The 18,843-nt window shown below is 41.8% G+C and overlaps 1 protein-coding gene across 3 annotated transcripts in view; it reads right to left on the bottom strand.

Annotated features, from left to right (window-relative positions):
* CDC16 (cell division cycle 16) overlaps nucleotides 1-18,843 on the bottom strand; it is a 30,128-nt gene that overhangs the window by 5,250 nt on the left and 6,035 nt on the right. For all 3 annotated transcript variants that reach the window (XM_046028222.1, XM_046028221.1, XM_046028223.1), the window contains exons 7-16: nucleotides 18,295-18,386; nucleotides 17,687-17,820; nucleotides 16,174-16,253; nucleotides 14,554-14,603; nucleotides 13,523-13,596; nucleotides 11,931-12,056; nucleotides 5,484-5,636; nucleotides 3,915-3,978; nucleotides 1,244-1,305; nucleotides 87-222 (exon numbers count right to left, since the gene is read on the bottom strand). In XM_046028222.1, coding sequence (XP_045884178.1) covers nucleotides 87-222; nucleotides 1,244-1,305; nucleotides 3,915-3,978; nucleotides 5,484-5,636; nucleotides 11,931-12,056; nucleotides 13,523-13,596; nucleotides 14,554-14,603; nucleotides 16,174-16,253; nucleotides 17,687-17,820; nucleotides 18,295-18,386 — 971 coding nt within the window. The remainder of the gene's footprint in view (nucleotides 1-86; nucleotides 223-1,243; nucleotides 1,306-3,914; nucleotides 3,979-5,483; nucleotides 5,637-11,930; nucleotides 12,057-13,522; nucleotides 13,597-14,553; nucleotides 14,604-16,173; nucleotides 16,254-17,686; nucleotides 17,821-18,294; nucleotides 18,387-18,843) is intronic.

Genomic DNA, 18,843 nt, shown 5'->3' with positions numbered 1-18,843 from the left:
AGAAAAACAAACAAATACCCCAACACTGCCTAGAAAAGATCTTTAAAAAAAAAAAAAAAAAAGTGGTAAATGTTAACTAGACATACCGTGTGGAAATAGTCAACAGCATTTTCGAAGTTGCCCATCAGACTATGGATATACCCTATGGCAGAATAGGTGGACGCATTCTGGGGAATTAACACCAGTGCCTGACGGTGGTAATCCAAGGCCTCGGCGTATTTTCTGTGAGAAGAGAGAGGGAGTTGGGAGTGGGAAGAACGGGAAGAAAGAGAGAAACAATTAGTAGGTACAGTGAAAGCACTCACTTGCTAGGTCTAAGAGGAGCACTCATCCATATAAAAACATCAGCAACACTTTGGGAAATCAGAGTAACAGTTCTGGCTGGTAACGGCTCTTCAGATCCACCACGGTCTACCTGGACACCTCCCTGAAATAGACCTTCCTGCTCCGCCAGCCAGCTGAGGGCACTCCCGCAGGGACCCAAGGCTGGAGCCCCACGACACTGCAAGGCCTCCTCTATGGCAAGACGAACCCCCCACACCACTACTGGTTAAAAGAACCAAAGGTCCACAGAAGTTACTTGGGACAGCATTTCTCAAAGCTCTCTGGAATACCTGCCCTGTAAATCTTTTGTGAAAAAAAGGTTCACTAAAGTTCGGGAAATGTTGCAGCTCAAAATGAATAGTAAAGACTCCAAGATATCGTGAAACAGAAAAATCTGTTATATTTTGAGTAGCCTAGAGTTTCCCAAACTTATTTAACCAAAAAATCTATTTTTCAAAGGCTGCTGTTTAGTACACCATAAAACTTGTACCTACAGAAAACGAGTGAGTTAGAATATGGACATGGTTTTAACTAAACCCTACTATCCTAATTCTTCCAAATTAATTTTGAACACCAATTTTTTTAATCTAAGAAAATAAAAGTGTAATTCTTTAAACTTCTAGAATTAGACCAGAATATAAAAATACAGAAGTAATAAAAACCACTAGAGATAATTATTTTGATGCTGTATCTGAATAGCAAAGTTGAAAGATCTCAAAAAGGAAGTACGGAAAAGAGCACTTGGCTGGCCCAGTCGGTGAAACAACTCCGGATCTTGGGGTCATAGTTTGAGCCCCACACTGGGTGTAGAGATTATTAAAAATAAAAAGTCTTTTAAAAAAGGATGGAGAAGGCTACACAAAATCAAGTAAACTTTCAGTCACAAAGAATATCTTTGAAAATGTCCTACTTTACTTACTTAAGCTTCCTGCAGACGTGCCCCAAGTTGTTCAACAAAGGTTCCCATTTGTCAACCGTTACCTGAAACACAGCAGCATCAAACCCATGACTCAGGAATGCTACCTTTCAGATGGACCCATCAGCCACACCATCGCACGCGCCCACAAAGGCTGCCCTCTCTCCCGGTGCCTACGCAGCACGAAGGAGGTGTTTGTGGTATTCTCTATCCTTCCTTCCTATTAGGAGAGACTTCCTGAGGACACTATTGTTATTAACACAACTTTGTTGATGAGCAACACCATGAAGAAGTTCCACTTCTTGGGCGCCTGGGTGGCTCAGCGGTTTAAGCCGCTGCCTTCGGCTCAGGTCATGATCTCAGGGTCCTGGGATCGAGTCCCGCATCGGGCTCTCTGCTCGGCGGGGAGCCTGCTTCCCTCTCACTCTCTCTGCCTGCCTCTCTGCCTACTTGTATCTCTCTCTGTCAAATAAATAAATAAAATCTTTAAAAAAAAAAAAAAAAAAAAAAAGAAGTTCCACTTCTTTATCTCCAGCCCAGAGCTTTCCATCTGCCTACTAACTATTCCGAAGTAGAAAGCTCACGAGCGCTGCAAATCCAATATGCCACCCACTAGACTCTTATCCTGCCATCCCAGCTCCCCAACCTCAGGCCCTTCTGAGCACCGCCTCTCGTGCCTGGTGCCCTCATCATCCTTAACCCCTAGGAACCATCAAAGACTCGCTCATCAGCTCCCTCACTGTAACACCAACCCCCATGTAACGAGTCTTGTCTGGGCCCCACCACCTCAGGATAAGGTACAAGGCCCTAATGATCAACACTGAACCCTCTTGACCCATTTCTTGGGTCTTAACTTAAATTAAGAACTTAAATTCTATGAACTTAAAACCCAAGCTGTAACGGATTCGCTCCAAGTCGGCACATACCGTTCTCTAACCTTCTGTAACCTTTTCCTCACTCGTGTCTGGCTGACGTCTGCGCCCGCATTAGGACGGAGGAGTAAGATGCCGAACCCAAGAGGCCTTCTTGGCCCACTCTCAAGTCTGGGTTAACGGCCCCTGGTGGGCTCCTTTATTTGCTCAATCACAGCTGGTTTTGTGCACTGTTTAATTACTGCCAATTCAATCTACAATCCCCCACAGGTCTAAGGGTAGGGAACCATCACGCCAGTGTCCTATTGGCTCCCAACACCTTGCTCAGAGCTTAGCACACAGTGGACACACGATCAGTCTGAGCTAACCAGACAACAGACCTGAACCACACTCTCCAGCTCCGAGCCTGGCTCCATAAGCCACAGCCCATGGGAACAAAAAAACACCCTCATGATTCTTAGGCACCACTGCTTCCCTATGGCTACTTTGACATTTGCTACAGTTAACAACCAAAGTCAAACAGTATTTCCACATCTTCATTTCATTTCATTTTCATTTCTTCATTTCACTTTTTAATGGGCATTTTATCAATTTAATAGTATTGTGCATTTGTACTTAAACCCATTACTATAAATTTCTGTAAGACTCCACAGTGCCCTCAGATCATCAAAAAATACGGTTTCAACTCTGAGTGTGGTTTGTGATAGTGTGTCTTAAAGTTTTCTGTGCCTGAGAATCATCTTGGGATCCTGCTAAAACGCAGACTGTGATTCAGTGCATCTAGGGTTGTGCACTTCTAGTCAGCTTCCAGGTGATGCGAAGGCAGTTGGTCTAGTTAGAGCAGCAAAGCTCTAAGCTATTCAGCTCTGAAAACTGGCAAGGTGCCATGTGGCAACACCATATGAAAAAAAACACATTCATTATATACATACTTGAATCGACATACAGAAATTTAGTGTTTTTAAGTTCCTAGGACAAATAAAAGACCAAAATAGATAAAGCTATGTGTACGGGGACAAGTGGACTGCCCCTTGGCAGGGATCCAGAGGGGGCTGCGTCCGTCAGTAAAGAGGAAGCAACAGTCAAGGAAGATGTGGGCTACAAACGAGGCTGCCCAAAAAGGAACAAGGTAATGGCAATGGGAAGTGGCAATCAGACAGCAATAAAACAGAGGTAAATGAGAAGAATCAAGAACCAGAAGAGTAGCAAAATGCAAATCCCTTACCTACAGAAGTTGACAATATCTAAAATAGTACCCAGGTTTACATCCAAGCTAGCTGGAAAGTTAATTCATGAGCACACATCTCTCACATGGTAAAACCTAGTTAAATATTTCAAACGCTGAGAGATCTAAATATATTTTACAAGGGCAGAAAGAGCCATGATAGGTCTGACTAAAGTGATGCCCGGCGCTACTCCTACAGCCGTGGGCACTGCCTATCTACACATTAACCAACGAGGGGGCACTTCAGTTCCAGAGAAGGGTATCATATGTTAGAGGATTTGGTGCCCACCAGTGTCCACGATCACACACTCCCCATATCAAATAATCAACAAATATATTCTAATTACTCCCACGTATCAAAACTACAGTTTCTTAGGAAGCAAACAATTGACACCTACCCTCTCAATTAGAAACAATTTATACCACGTAGCAAAATAAATGCCTGAAATCTAAACATTAACAAGCCATTTGCCAGGGTAAGTATTAGCCCATTGTCTTAGGCAAGATAGATTGTCCATATTATTGTTCTCATTCAACAGCAAACACACTTAAGAGTTATAGATATTACACAGAATACCTCATTTCCAATTGCTTTAATTTTTTCCAAAGCATCAAGAAACCATTTTTCTGCTGTTTTCCATCTAAAATCGAGGGGAAAAGTTTGCAGATTATTCAAAATTAGCAGGTATAAACATAGTAAGAAAAATGAGGTGAACTTCTGTAAACAGTTTATTCAAATTCAAATTCAAATCAGATACATGATTAATTTTATGGCATTAACATCACAGGTCATCAGATTTTAGAAGATACAGTTAATTCTCATTATCCTTGGTAGTTACATTCCATTAAGTCAGAGGGAACACTTTTAGCAAATACTAAACTATGGCTCCTGGCAGAATATAGGGTTAGGTTCCGACAAACCTGCAGTCAACCACTGAACATATAACCCGTTTCCCATGTGCTTCTGTTGACCGATACCTTATTTAACACACATGCTGGTCCACTGACACTGAGCACAGCCACAAAACTCAGCGGTAGCCCCGTTGTGTGCAGGGTCACAAACAGCACATCAGTACCAGGCTTGGGGATCATTTTAAACAGTTACACCATCAAGAGAAAGCACAAAAATGTGACAAATGTGACACAAAACAGACTGCAAAAAACCAAAACGCTCGGGCGTCTGGGTGGCTCAGTGGGTTAAAGCCTCTGCCTTCGGCGGTCATGATCCGAGTCCTGGGATCGAGCCCCACATCGGGCCCTCCTCGTCTCTCCCTGCCTGCTTCTCTGCCTACTTGTGATCTCTGTCTGTCAAACAAATAAATAAAATCTTAAAAACAAAAACAAAAAAACGCTCATTTAAAGTACGAGAGCACTAGTAGGAAAGCAGAACGTCACCTCTGCGTCGTCTGGGAGTGTGCATTGTCTGCAAACGGGAGAGTGCTGACTGTGGCTTACAAAACCAATGGATTGTATATTAAATCATCACTGTATATTATTTTAAAACAGCTCCAAACTTGCTTTCATATATACTAGATCATCCAATTTTTAGAAGATACACACACACACCATAAAAAACACTACAGTAGTACTGATTTGCTGTTTTTAAATTAATGTATAACTTAGTGCAAAGGACTACAAATATTTTTCTCTTTACAGTATGACACTGAATTATTCTACAAATATCCAAGGATACAGTAATGTCTCAAGCGACCAGGAAACTCAGACTGAGCCATTCTAATTAGTTTACTTTTTGGTTTAACTGGCAACCAAATGAACAACAATAGTTTTGTTTCACAACTGTGGGAAATCTTCCTCAAATGTACGACTCCAGCTCCTAATCAAAAAGGAGAAGGGCTCCGTGATGCCTCCCAGCCACCCTATGGGGTGCGGTCACTTCACCATGGGCAACAACTGGCCGGTTTTGGAACTATGAGCCTGTGGCAGTCCATGTCCAAAGGGACCAAACTGTTCAGCAAATTTAAAGAAATCCAAGATAATACTTTGTATTTTCTTCTTTTCAAACTGTCTGCCTCCATCTCCTAAAATGGTACGTATTTAAAAACAAAAATCTAATAAATAGTGACTGAGGTTTTACTTCATTTACAGGAAAAAAAAAAGGAAGGATTTTGGGCCTTTCAGTACTTACTCTCCATTCTGAAATGCAACCACGCCAACCTCATGCATAACAAATGGGTCTTCCGGTGCAATGCTTAGCGCCTGGCCAAAGAATCTTTCAGCCAATTTTGAGTTATTGGTCAATCCATATTCTAATCCGATGTACAGCATTGGCAAATGACACCTAAAAATAATGGAAAATTTCACATATTCAACACCTAAAACTTTATACTTCGGCAGAAATTAATTCATCAAGTTTAAATCCTGTCTGCAAAATAACTTAATCACAGCCGAAAAATAAGGTGCTTACTTTATTTCTAACACTTCATTTATTGATATTTAAACAAGGTCTAACAGGTTTTATACTGCTTCGCTACCACTTCTACAATCTGTCAGCAACCTATTCATCTCTTTCATCATTCCACAGTAAAAACAAAAAAATCAAAAACCCTCTGAAGCAGAAGGGCACACGTGTGCTTCCTCCATGATGCTAAGGTCAGACCCTTAGCCGGACTGTCTTCCCTCCTCTCCTCTTCTGATTCAGTACCGTGTGCTCTCGGTGATGTGTTCGAGTTCCACTCCTCTTTGTTAAATGCTTCTGCCTTTCTAACCTAAATGGCTCTTCCTTGTGTGGGTTTCTATTATCTAAATTCCTCTCAGTTCTATGCCAGGGAGTTCAGAGGTATGTCGTGTATACCCCATTTTCACATCCTCTGAAACAGTTCCAGGCACAGACTAAGTACTAATCACTTAAGTGAGTCTTCATCTTCTGTCAGACCAGCAATTACACTAAAAGAAACAGAATAATATTTCCTTGAAGATGGGCCTAATTAAGTCTATAAATAGTAACCAACTGGTTGGTATGTTCTTTGGTTTTAATCAAGAATCATGACTCAGATAAAGACTCTATCACCTACAGAAGAGTCATGAAGAACTTTTTATTTTTTGTATTTTTTTACTTTTTTATTTCTTTTCAGCGTAACAGAATTCGTTGTTTTTGCACCACACCCAGTGCTCCATGCAGTCCGTGCCCTCCATAATACCTCCCACGTGGCTCCCCCAACCTCCCACCCCCCACCCTTCAAAACCCTCAGGTTGTTTTTCAGAGTCCATAGTCTCTCATGGTTCACCTCCCCTTTGAGTTTCCCTCAATGCTCTTTTTATTTATTTTTTTTTAAAGAGAGCTCACAAGGAGGCAGAGAGGCAGGCAGAGAGAGACAAAGGGAAGCAGGCTCCCTTTTAATTTTATTTTTCAACTCGAGATTTTCTCTGCTGAGCAGAGAGCTCGATGCGGGGCTGGATCCCAGGACCCTGAGATCATGACCTGAGCTGAAGGCAGAGGCTTATGAGCCACTCAGGCGCCCCATGAACCCTTTAAACGGCTTTACCTGGAGAAGGTACTTCCAAAATGGCCAAGTAAGGACCTCTAAAACTCTCCTCCATTAAAGAAACAAGAACACTGCCTAATTATCAAAATAAACTTTTTCAAAACTTTAGAAGTTAACCAAGGGTCACAACAACCTGAGGGCGTTTGTGGAAAAACAGCTGACGTGTACAAAAGACACACAGAGCAATCAGCAATCTGAGGGTCAGAGGGGAGGGGAATCAGTCAATAGGAACTGTCTGAGACAAAGACGAGATGTTGGACGTACTAGACAAACATTTTAAATAACCTATTTTAAATATGAAAATAGAAATAAACAGAAAATCTCGAGTTGAAAAATGAAATTAAAAAATCACTAGAAGGGCTTGACAGCAGCTTGAAAAGGCTGAAAAACCAGTGAACATGAAAACAGATCAACTGAAGATTACCCAATAAGGAACAGAAAGATAAAACAATGAAGAAAAACGAACAGAGCTTCAGAGACCTGGGGGGTGCCAAGCACACCAAAATATGCACTATGAGAGACCCAGAAAGCAAACGGAGACAGTAAGGAGCAGAAAGAATATTTGAAACCAAAGAATATTTGGGCCCAAAACACCTCAAAGCCAAAAAAAAAAAAACCAAACAACCCTCCAAGTAGGCTACTCAGAGGTCCACACCTAGACGAATCATAGACCAGTGAAAAGGTGACCCTCCCATCTTTAAGGCAGTGAGAATCCTCAACTAATAGCACATAGGAAAGGCCCAGTGAGATTAACACCTGACTTCTCATCAATATATGGAGGCCAAGAAGGCAGACGGACAGTGTTTCAAGTGCTGAAAGAAACAGAGCACCAACCAAGATTTTATACCCAATAAAATGATCCTCGAAAATGAAGGCAAAATCAAGAATTTATCAGGGCAGGGGCGCCTGGGTAGCTCAGCGGGTTAAGGCCTCTGCCTTCGGCTCAGGTCATGGTCCCAGGGCCCCGGGATCGAGTCCCACATGGGGCTCTCTGCTCAGCAGGGAGCCTGCTTCCCTCTCTCTCTCTCTGTCTGCCTCTCTGCCTACTTGTGATCTCTGTCTGTCAAATAAAAAAATAAAATCTTTAAAAAAAAAAAAAAAGGATTTATCAGGGCAGCAGAAAGCTGAGAAATCTTGGTGCAGGTTCATCTTACAAGAAATACCAAAGGGAGTCCCCCAGGCTGAAATGAAAGGACACTACACAGTAACTCAAATTCCACATTAAAAAAAAAAAAAGCTTAGTAAAAGTAACCACATAGACAAACATAAGATAACATAAAATGTATTTTTGTTTGCAACTCCTTTCTTCTATCTGATTTAATAGATAACTGAATACAACAATTATAAAATTTGTGCTGAGGGACTTACAATGTTTAAGATGTAATGTGTATGGTCACAGCACAAAGAGAAAGGAGGCAGGAGGGAACAGCTGCACGGGAGTAGTTTTTACATACTACCGGAAGGAAGTCGCTATGGTAGAGTATGAAATACATTCGGCCTTCTCCCTTGTTCTTGATACAGAGCACCTAAAACCCTCACAATTTCCTGAGTGATGGGAATCTCTTCCGTTATTCATGACTCCTTTTGATCATACCTGTTTATGCTAATGAAGGCGACTCAGGGTATGGCTCTGCCTTGTGATGGGATCAGTCACAAAAGGACCAAGAGATGAGAGGGTCGCAACTTTTGTTCCTCACCACTGACCTTCCAGGAAGGGAAGGGCTGGCGATTGAGCCCCATAAAAACTTTAGAACGATGAGCCACAGACTTTCTGGGTTGGCACGAACAAAGCAGTGCTGGGAGGGTGGCATGCCTGGAAAGGGACAGACGGCTATAGGCTCCCCTGCCCACACACTGCTCTGTGCCTCTCTTCCATCTGGCTATTCCTTAGTGTATCCTTTATAATAAGCCAGAAAATGTAAGTAAGATGTCTTCCTGAGTTTGGTGGGTCATTCTAGCAAATCATCAAATCTCAGGAGAGGGTCATGGGAAGCTCTGATTCACAGCCAGTCAGAAGTGAAAGTGGCCTAGGACTTACCACTGGCATCTGAAGGGGGGGGGGGCCGTCTTGTGGCACTGAGAGCTCACCCTGTTTGAAAGGTCCCACTAAGTCTGGGTAATATCAGAACTGAACTGACTTTTAGGGACCCAGCTGGTGTCCAGAGAATCAGAGAACTGGTTGTTGGTGTTGTAAACCCCTTTGTTGGTATTAATCCAACAACAGTTAAGATGTTAACTGTAATCTCCAAGGTAACCACTAAAAACAAAACAACAACAAGAACAAAAACCACAACTCAAAGAACATAGTATAAGGAAAAACCAATTAAAATGTTTGTTATAAAATATCTAATACAAAAGGCAGTAACAAGGAAGAACAAAAAAGATATAATATAAAACAGAGCAAAACAGCTAATTTAAATTCTAGCTTCTCAGTAATTATCTAACACATAACTGGATAAAATTCCATCAAAAGGCAAGACACTGGCAGAATGGATAATAAAACCATGAACCAACTACATGTTGTCTAGGAAAGACAGACTTGAGGTTCAAAGACACGAAGCTGAAAGTAAAAGAATGGAAAAAGACCGCGCAGACGGTAACAAAGAACGGGTGAGATTACACGAATATCAGACTAATCAGCCTTATGACAAAACCTGTTACAGAGACAATGAAGGACCTTCTATACTAATAAAAGGTTCAATCCATCAAGAACCAAAAAATGGAGACCCTAAATACATGTAGCAAAAACAGCCAGAATTGGAGGGGAAAGAGACAATTCGTAAAGTAACAGTTGGGAGGCTTCAATACCCACCTGCCTTAATGGACAGAATAATGGGAAGAAGACAAACAAGAAAACAGAAGACAAGAACCACACTATCACCCAGCCAGACCCGAGGGATTCCGACGACAACAGTACCCAAAAAGAGCAGAATTCTTAAGTGTACCCAAAACATTCTCTACGGTACACCATGTTAGGTCCTAAAACAAGCCTGAATAAATGTGAAAGGACTATGTTCTCCAACCACAATGGAATCAAACTAGAAAGCCTAACAGAAGGGTAATTTGGGAGATTCACATATATGTGGAAATTAAACAACATACTCTTACATAATAACCAGTGGCTCAAAGAAAAAACCATAAAGGAAACTTTAAAATATTTACACAATTTCAAACATTTGTCCAAACACAGGGCAAGTTAAAAGAATGCAAAGTTGTTCTGAGGGCGAAGAACGGAAAAGAATAATGCTTATTTTGATGAGCTGATTTGAAATTTTAATTGGATAAAGTCTGTTAGATTGGGAAACACTGTCATTGGTTTTGATTCTTAGGCAGGAATTAACTACAAACTAATAGTAACTGAGTTTGTGAACACGGGGTAGGGGGCAGGGAGGCCTAGCCTGTACTCATAAGAAACCACCCACGGTAAATTACGGAGACTTTTCCCTGCCAATTTACCAGACTGATAGATTAGGTAGTAGACATGGGAACCAAGCTTCAGCAAAGCACTGGACGAGGTCTCACACATCCCGGTGGATAAACTGGAAACCCTGGACTGGGTACCAAGGACCATTTAGGTAAATCAATAACAGGATGAACAATTTTAACCTGGAGGGTTTTTCTTAAGATTTTGTTTATTTGAGGTGGGGGGGAGCAGAGGAAAAGGGAGGAGCAGACTCCCCAGTGAGTAGGGACCCTCAACGTGGGGCTCAATCCCGTAACCCTGAGATCATGACCTGAGCCAAAGGCAGACACTTAACCGACTGAGCCACCCAGGCGCCTCTGGAGGACTGTTTCTAACATGTTGGCATTAGGACTGAATTTATATGTCCCCGGCCTTGACCAAATTCATGTTAAACCCTACCCCAATGTGACTACACTTGGAGGCCTGTGAGGAAATAACAAAGGTTGAATGAGGTCATAAGGGTGGGAACACGACACATGAGGGCCGGTGCCCCTGTGAAAGGAAGAGACCAGAGCTCTCTCCCACCACATGAGGACACAGTGAGAAGGTGGCCATGTGCAAGTCCGGAAGGATGCCCTCACTCAGGGACCAAACGGGCCAGCACTTGGACCAATGACTTCCCAGCCTCTAGAGCTATGAGAAAATACATTTTCATTCTTCAAATCACCCAGTCTACGGCACTTGGTAAGGCAGTCTGGAGAGACTGGTGCAGTGAGGGTGTTGCTTCCTTTACAATAAGTGCACGGATGACAAGTTAGATACAAAAGTCATATACACCAAATATAACAGAACTGAGAAAATCTGGGAATCATTAATAATTTAGACGTAAAACTGGGCACCAAAAATAAGTCTGATAGTCTGAAAAGGGTCAAACCTAACAAGGAAACATTCAGTGCAAATGAACGTATGATCCCACTTCTGAATCCCACAAGCAAACCAATCAAGGTAGCTAACTCGTACTGACGGCTTTCTGCACGTCAGGTATTGCTGAACCTCTGTAACTGGAATCGTCTCAGTTACTCCCAGCAGTAAGGCGACTACATCTGTTTTTCAAGAGGGGGCATTACTTGCCAAGATCATCAAGCAGTCTGAGCTGCTGCACTCCTACCCGCTCCCCAGAGACAGAGGCAGGCCTAGGGCGGGGGCCACATGAGTCCAAAGAGAGTAGACAGGAACAACGGCAACGCTTCATGTCCCAAAGTAAGATACTCTTGGGGCACATTTACGTCCCTGAGTATCGACATCCTTAATATTGATATAAAGCTAGAACACTGGCAAATACAGTCCTCTAAGCCCACAGCAAATCCCTTTTGGACTCGAATAGGAAACGAGAACAACTGGCAGACGAACACTTTCATTCTTGCATGAGCATGAGAAGGGTCGCACCTCCTCCCTCAGCTTAATTTCCTAGTTCCCTTCTGCACTGGTCAAGGTGAACCGCTAGACAAAATCACGACACCAGCCTCTCTGTCCCTCAGTTCCCAGTTATTTTACAATCGTAAGCTACTAACAAGACACAAGTAAGGTACTTTTGTTTAGCTCAGCAACGGCAGTGGCAGTATTAATCGAACTGTCATTCTGCGAGCCAAGGCAATCTTCGTGGATTTCACCACGTGCTCTGCAGTACCCTTTCATCAGCTGTGCGGCCGTGAAGTAGGCAGCCATGGCCTGGTCGTGCTCACTCTCCACCGCGAACGAGTGCCCGTACGCTACCCACGCAGGCCCGTAAGTCTTCTCAAGTGTTGTCGCTTTGCTGAAACAAGAGATGTCATCCTAGTCACACAGTCGTTCTTACGTGTTTTCTCTTATATTAAGCTGAAGGCTTCGAGGATATTAGAATAAATGAGCTCTCGACATATTAAATACTTGCATAACAACTGTGTTCATGCATTTAAAATAACACAATGCTTAACAGTAAACGAGCAAAATTTTAAGAAATCTTAAGAGAGGTCCACAACTTTTTAGGTACAATAACCCACTGCCATCCTGTACAGAATTTACGAACATTACTTAACCCAGGAGCTTTGCTTCACTAATGGTGGTGACAGCAACCACGTAGTGAAGCACCGTCTTACGGCCTTATATGCACCACCTAACCCTAACGGCTCGCAAGATGAGTTACTCTGTTTTAAAGATAAGGACACTGAGCCTGGGAAGATGAAGTGGCAGCCCGTGGATGGTGGTAAGAGGGTCACTCTGGCTCTGCAGACTGGACTGCACGGTCTCTGTCTCAAGTAATCCCCAGTCAGCAGACACACTGGTAACCCGTATCATAAAACATGGAAAACATAAAGGATGAGATTCCCATTTCCCAGCAGTTTATTTTCTACATTTTCCATCACTCAAATGTTCCTTGCTTCATGCGGAGTCCCTCACTTAATCAGAGAAACATACCTTCCTACTCCACGAGAAAGCACACTCTTCTAAAATACGTAACGCTCAACTAACCAGGGAACTCCTATTTTTCTCCTAGTGAAAGATCCTCACGTCATCCTCCTAGTGTTCCTGACAAGCCTGGGATACAAGTATTGGACCGTCCCCATTTTTAAAGAAGAGAGGGTCAGAGAAATTAACTTTCCCAAGGAATTACAGCTCGTAAGTGGCAGGACTTGCACTGAGTTCAAATCTGGGTCCAAAGTTTATACACTTTCCCTTAGAGCCATTTTCTATTTTGTTCACACGGAAGAAGTCAGTTATTATAAAACCTTAAATGTGTAGTTACTCTTCCCACACTGGGCATTCTTCTGTACTTCCGTAACTGAATAATACTGGTTAAGAAGCTTGACTGGGCTGCATGGAATTCCTAAAGCTAAGACCGCAGCAGATCCTTATATAAACTAGCTCACTATGCCAAGAATTCTGTTCTGTAGTCACATTATTTAGTGATCCTAATCTCACGTGGTTTCACGTAATTTCACAACTGTTAACAGTATCTCTGTAAATGAAAAACAGGCTTCAAATTATTCTTCATATTTTTTCTCTTCTATAAATAATTTAAATATATCATAAGTTATTGAGAACAAGGTCCACACCACTGACTCATCTCCCCTCATGACATCTTATAAAAAGGTACATAATTGATATAACTGAACTAAATATGCTAAAGAAATCATTCTTTCATACTGCTTTTAAATTAGTTAACTAGTTATTGTATTAAAAAGGATGAACAAAAAATCAATTCCTATAGGCTTATTACAGAGGAAAACAACAGATTCATACCTGAGATATCTCCTGGCATGTTCATTTTTATGACCAACCATAAGATAATAGCATCCCACTGCAAACCAAGACACCTACAAAATTCAAAATTTACTGTGACCAAAGATGCTTAACTTGGAACTGGAAATCTCTAACATATTAGGCCAGAGACGGGACTAGATGTCCCATCACATGTTCTAGCTCAAGTTATTCTAGTTCAAGTTGGAAACTTCTCTAAGACAGGCTGTCTATCAAGTCCTAGATGAAAAAGAATAGATTCTTCCTCAAAGGGCCTTCGACAATGTTCCTGCAGCATTCAGTAGAAGATGAGGCCCCTAAACACTTAGTTCAAACACCAGTCCGCATCATGTCTGTCCTGGCTTGACCCTGGCTCTAGCAGGCACTCACCAGGATCGACCTCATTAGCTGACTTCTCTTGCACTGGTTTTGCCTCATGCTGGCCTAAGGTACAGATTATGTACCTTGTGTGGGCCTTAGGCCTTGATCCCTGACTTCTGTCTCTAAAGACGTAGTTCCTGATTCCAGTTTCAATTTCTGGGTCCTGGCTGTGACCCACAGCAATGTGGGAGACACAAAGACTCAATCACACTACATAGTCCGGTTAGGTTACATGTTACACGTGTAACATGAAAGAGCACTACTTGCGAGAGGTGATATGACTTTCACTTTCAACGTCTTAATTTTCTTACATCAAGTATTCTAAAATAAGTATATATAATTTCCATAACCAGAAGAAAAAAGGATTTTTGTCTTATTTGTGTCTTTTGTTATTGTCTGAAGATATCTAAAAAAAGAAAAAAAAACCTTCATGGACTGAAAGATTTAATGTTGCTTCTAATTATCATAGCACTAGGAGATTCTTCTCCAACACTTTGAAATAAAACATTATTCACTTGAACTTAAATGTAAGTTACTACTTAAACACCAATTAAATATTTTTTTAAGGTTCAGGTAACAAAAAAAAACAAAAATGAAAACAAAACAAAAAAAAAAAACCACCAAAAAAAGGTATACATTATACATTTACTTACAGGATTACTAGGATATAGATCCACCAACTTATGAGAAAGATAGAAAAGTTCTACATTAGAGAAAAAGAAAAAAATTACATCCAATGAATTTTAAAATATGACTTTCCTCTAGTTACGACTCTCCACAATCACACAGATCTTGTTCTCCCGGCAATAACTTCATACTTTTCTTTCTACCTAATGAGACACATGAACCGCACAGGGCAGCTGCTACTACAGCTGCTTCGTTCACCTCCACCGTCCCCACTCCTGACCCCGTAAGTGAGCGGTGCTGAGTGATTCTGAGTGCCTAGAAAACCGGATGAATGGCACATGACACAGCCCGTCATGTTGCTTAAAAAGTAAGGTCTCAGCTCTTCACCTGTCTTAAAAACTGGGGGCACCTGGGGGACTCAGTTGGTTAAGCGATTGCCTTCAGCTCAGGTCATGATTCCAGGGTCTCAGGATCGAGTTCCACATCAGGCTCCCAGCTCCACGGGGAGTCTGCTTCTCCCTCTGACCTTCTCCCCTCTCAGGCTCTCTCTCAAATAAATAAATAAAAAACTTAAAACCAAAACCAAAAACTGATGTCTCTGACTCCATGGCCTTATTATGGACCACCGTAATCACCCACAACCAATCTCCATAACCAAACTTTCTTCAGTTTACCAACTCAGCAAGATGACTTCTTGATAAGTAAGTCCAAGTCCTAAAACACCGTGGTGACATTTCCCACATGCGGACTTGGACTCATCAGACCAGGAGAGCCAGAGAGACGGCATCTGCAGAGAGCACCAGGCGACGGGACGCTGCCGGTCCACTGGCTGTGAGCAGCAGGGGTTTGGAGCTGGAGTGTCTGGCTCCTTAAACTCCTGGCAGAGTTCACTACTCAGTTTAAAAGATTTAAGGGCAAATAGCATCTAAATGTAACTGAATGTTTCTGAAATGTCAAAATATGGAAAGCACAAGCAAAAAAATCTATCCCCCTCCAGTTTCTAAACAGTTACTGCCTGCTGTCTTACCGATTTTCTTACGGATTTTACAAAAAAAGGAAAAACAGAAAAACTGCCCCCCAGTACTCTAAAATGTAACCTACACTAGAAACTACATTGGAGAAAACGAGGCAAGGATAAAGAAGAGTGTCCTGGTTGACCCTCAGTCACTTCGATAAGCCTTTCTTACCCTTATTCCTCACCCTCACTGGAGAACCCACTACGTTGTCACCTGCCATCTCCATTGCCCAGGAGGTAGGAGAGAAAATTTCCAGTTACAGCACTTTTTTTGTATTAACAATTACTGTTTTTTTTAAGGATTTTATTTATTTGCCAGAGAGAGTGTGTGTGCGTGCACAAATGAGGGAGAAGCAGGCTCCCCAACGCACAGCTTGAGCCCGCACCCTGGGGTCACGACCCGCGCCAAGGTAGATGCTAACCACTGAGCCACCCAGGCACGCCCACACCCAACCATCCCTTAATAATTATCATTTTATTTATTGTTTGGTTTTAGGTAGGCTCCACACCCAGCACAGGGCCTGAACTCATTACCCTGAGATAAGAGCTGAGTCAAGAGTCGCACACTCAACCTAAAGGAGCCACCCAGGCACCCCAGCAATTATTATTTGAATTAAAAAAAAACGTTTACCATTTGCTTTATTCAGTTCCACAAGTGTTCCTATATGTACAGGCAAACAGTTTGCATGGAAAGGATCTTTCTCCATTACTCTGAAAGTCAAAGCAACACATTTACTATACCAGAAACGGTACGTAACAGATCGTAACTCATTAAAATTAGCTATGTCTAAATACTCGTTACAATATTATGTAGAATACTGTGGGTTACAATACTTTACTTTTTTTCTTTACGATTTTATTCATTTATTTGACAGAGATCACAAGTAGGCAGAGAGGCAGGCAGAGAGAGAGGGGGAAGCAGGCTTCCTGCCGAGCAGAGAGCCTGACTCGGGGCCCAATCCCAGGACCCTGAGACCATGACCCAAGTCAAAGGCAGAGGCTTAACCCACTGAGCCACCCAGGCGCCCCTCTTTTTTACTTTCTTTTTTTTTTTATTATTATTTTGTATTTTTTTTAATTTATTTTTTTCAGCGTAACAGTATTCATTGTTTTTGCACAACACCCAGTGCTCCATGCAATACGTGCCCTCCCTATTACTCACCACCTGGTTCCCCCAACCTCCACCCCCGCCCCTTCAAAACTCTCAGGTTGTTTTTCAGAGTCCATAGTCTCTTATGGCTCGCCTCCCCTTCCAATTTTTTTTTTTATAAACATATAATGTATGTTTATCCCCAGGGGTACAGGTCTGTGAATCGCCAGGTTTACACACTTCACAGCACTCACGATAGCACATACCCTCCCCAATGTCCATAACCCCCTCCCCTCTTTTTTACTTTCTTATTCATCTTCAGGTTGGCACAGTTAAGGTAATGATTATCTTACAGATGAAAGGGAAAATTCTGGTTTATTTGTTAATAATAGAAATAAATACTATCACATATATTTAGTCCAAGTCAATAGAACTGTAACACATAAAACAAGCAATCCAATTATTTAAAAGGATTTAAAAAAATATGAACAAATATGAACAGATCATAAGCATTTGTCAATTAAAATTTTTGTGATATCGAGGATTTTAAGCAATGCCAAAGATCTGTTAAAAATAGCATATGTGTGTTCACTTCAATGACACACACATTAAAAGCAGCACATGTAATTTAGCTAAAAGACAAGCTTGAATCGTGTACACGTGAAGACGGGTATGGGGGGAGATGGACTGGCTAGTTAGTGAGCCTGACTCAGCACCCAGTACCTAGAAGAATTTACCAGTCCCTACTTTAACAAAGAATGGATTTTATAAGACTACGTGCCAGAATCATAGTTCCAAACTTGCAAATTGTAAAAGACAGATGAGGGAATTACCATTCCCAAGGTAATGGAATAAAGCAACAGTGTGCATAAACCTGTGTCTATAAACTGCTCCTTTAAGACAACAGGAATCCTCTAGTACTCAGCAAAAGGTAAAGACAATTTAAATTATCACCGATTAGTTCGAGATTACTCGGAAAGCAGTCCTGCACCCTTCTTAGGTACCAATGGGACTGGGCTCTATGCCCCACACAGAAATGAGTAGATATACTTACACAGAAGTAAGCTTGTAGCACATTTTAAAATCACAGTTATAATAATGTCTTTCAGCTAAAGACACTACCACATCCAGATTCTCTTGCAAACCATCTACGGACTCGGGGAGCACAGTTTCACTAGGTTTATTATACTGCAACAGAGAAGGTAGACATGAACTCAGTACAAATCAAATGGTAGACTCCATCTGGCCCATGGGCTTGGGTATGCACAGGGCCGGTGTGAGCCTCTGGAAGCCCTAACTTCCCGTCCCATCCATCCTCCTCTCAATTAGCTCAACTCTCTTCTCAATTTTGTCGCGGAATTCCAGAGTAGGAAGTAATTTACAAATTACAAGTTCAGGAAGCATAAGAAAAAGTCCTCATTTTCATACAACATCATCCCATTTATGTGATAGTTTAATTAGTATAACGAGTCCTTAGGAGAAAGACATGTTTTTGGAAGCTTTTTTACTAATCACCTCATATATTTTAAGTAATCTAAATTTATTCTTGCAAATATGCTAAATTAACAAAAATTAACTTTTAAAAATTTAACCAGTAAAAGAACAGAGGCCAAATTCAGTGAAATAGTTACATAAAGCAAAAACTACGTGTTTTTTACTTACCTTTTTTAATTTGTTCTCAAAGAGAAAGCGTAGCAATTCCTGTTCTTCGGTACAGAGCTTGCTAAGAGGTAGTGACTCAAGAAGTTCTTTTTCTTAAAAATGTTAAGAGCAAAGAATGTCCTCACAATATTTATGGGCGGAAAAACATCAGCAATGAAAAATATTCTTCTATAATTCTTGGTCCAAGTAAATCAAACTCAGAGGAGAAAATAACAAGATCAGTACGTTTGTACTAGAAAAACTAAGACAATGGTTCCAGACCCAATGATGAGAAGTACCTGGAGGGCTGAGCCATGAAGCCTTTTAGGTGATGCTGGTCATCACGAGGTGCAAGGACCAACCAGCTGGTTTCTCAGCCTCACTCTGTGTGGACAGAGTTGGCCGTCCTAGCACCACAAGACGGTTAGCAGGATCGCTGATCTCCACCCGCTAGATGCCAGTAGCTACCTCACACTCCCAAGCCCAATTTGTAAAAATCAAAAATGGACCCGTAGAGGACAAAATCAACCTGGCTGAGAACCAAGGCACTGGCCTAACCTATGCTTGAAC

This window comes from Meles meles, chromosome 14 (assembly GCF_922984935.1).
Source record: "Meles meles chromosome 14, mMelMel3.1 paternal haplotype, whole genome shotgun sequence".
NCBI lineage: Eukaryota > Metazoa > Chordata > Mammalia > Carnivora > Mustelidae > Meles > Meles meles.
This window is presented reverse-complemented; position numbering and strand designations above follow the sequence as displayed.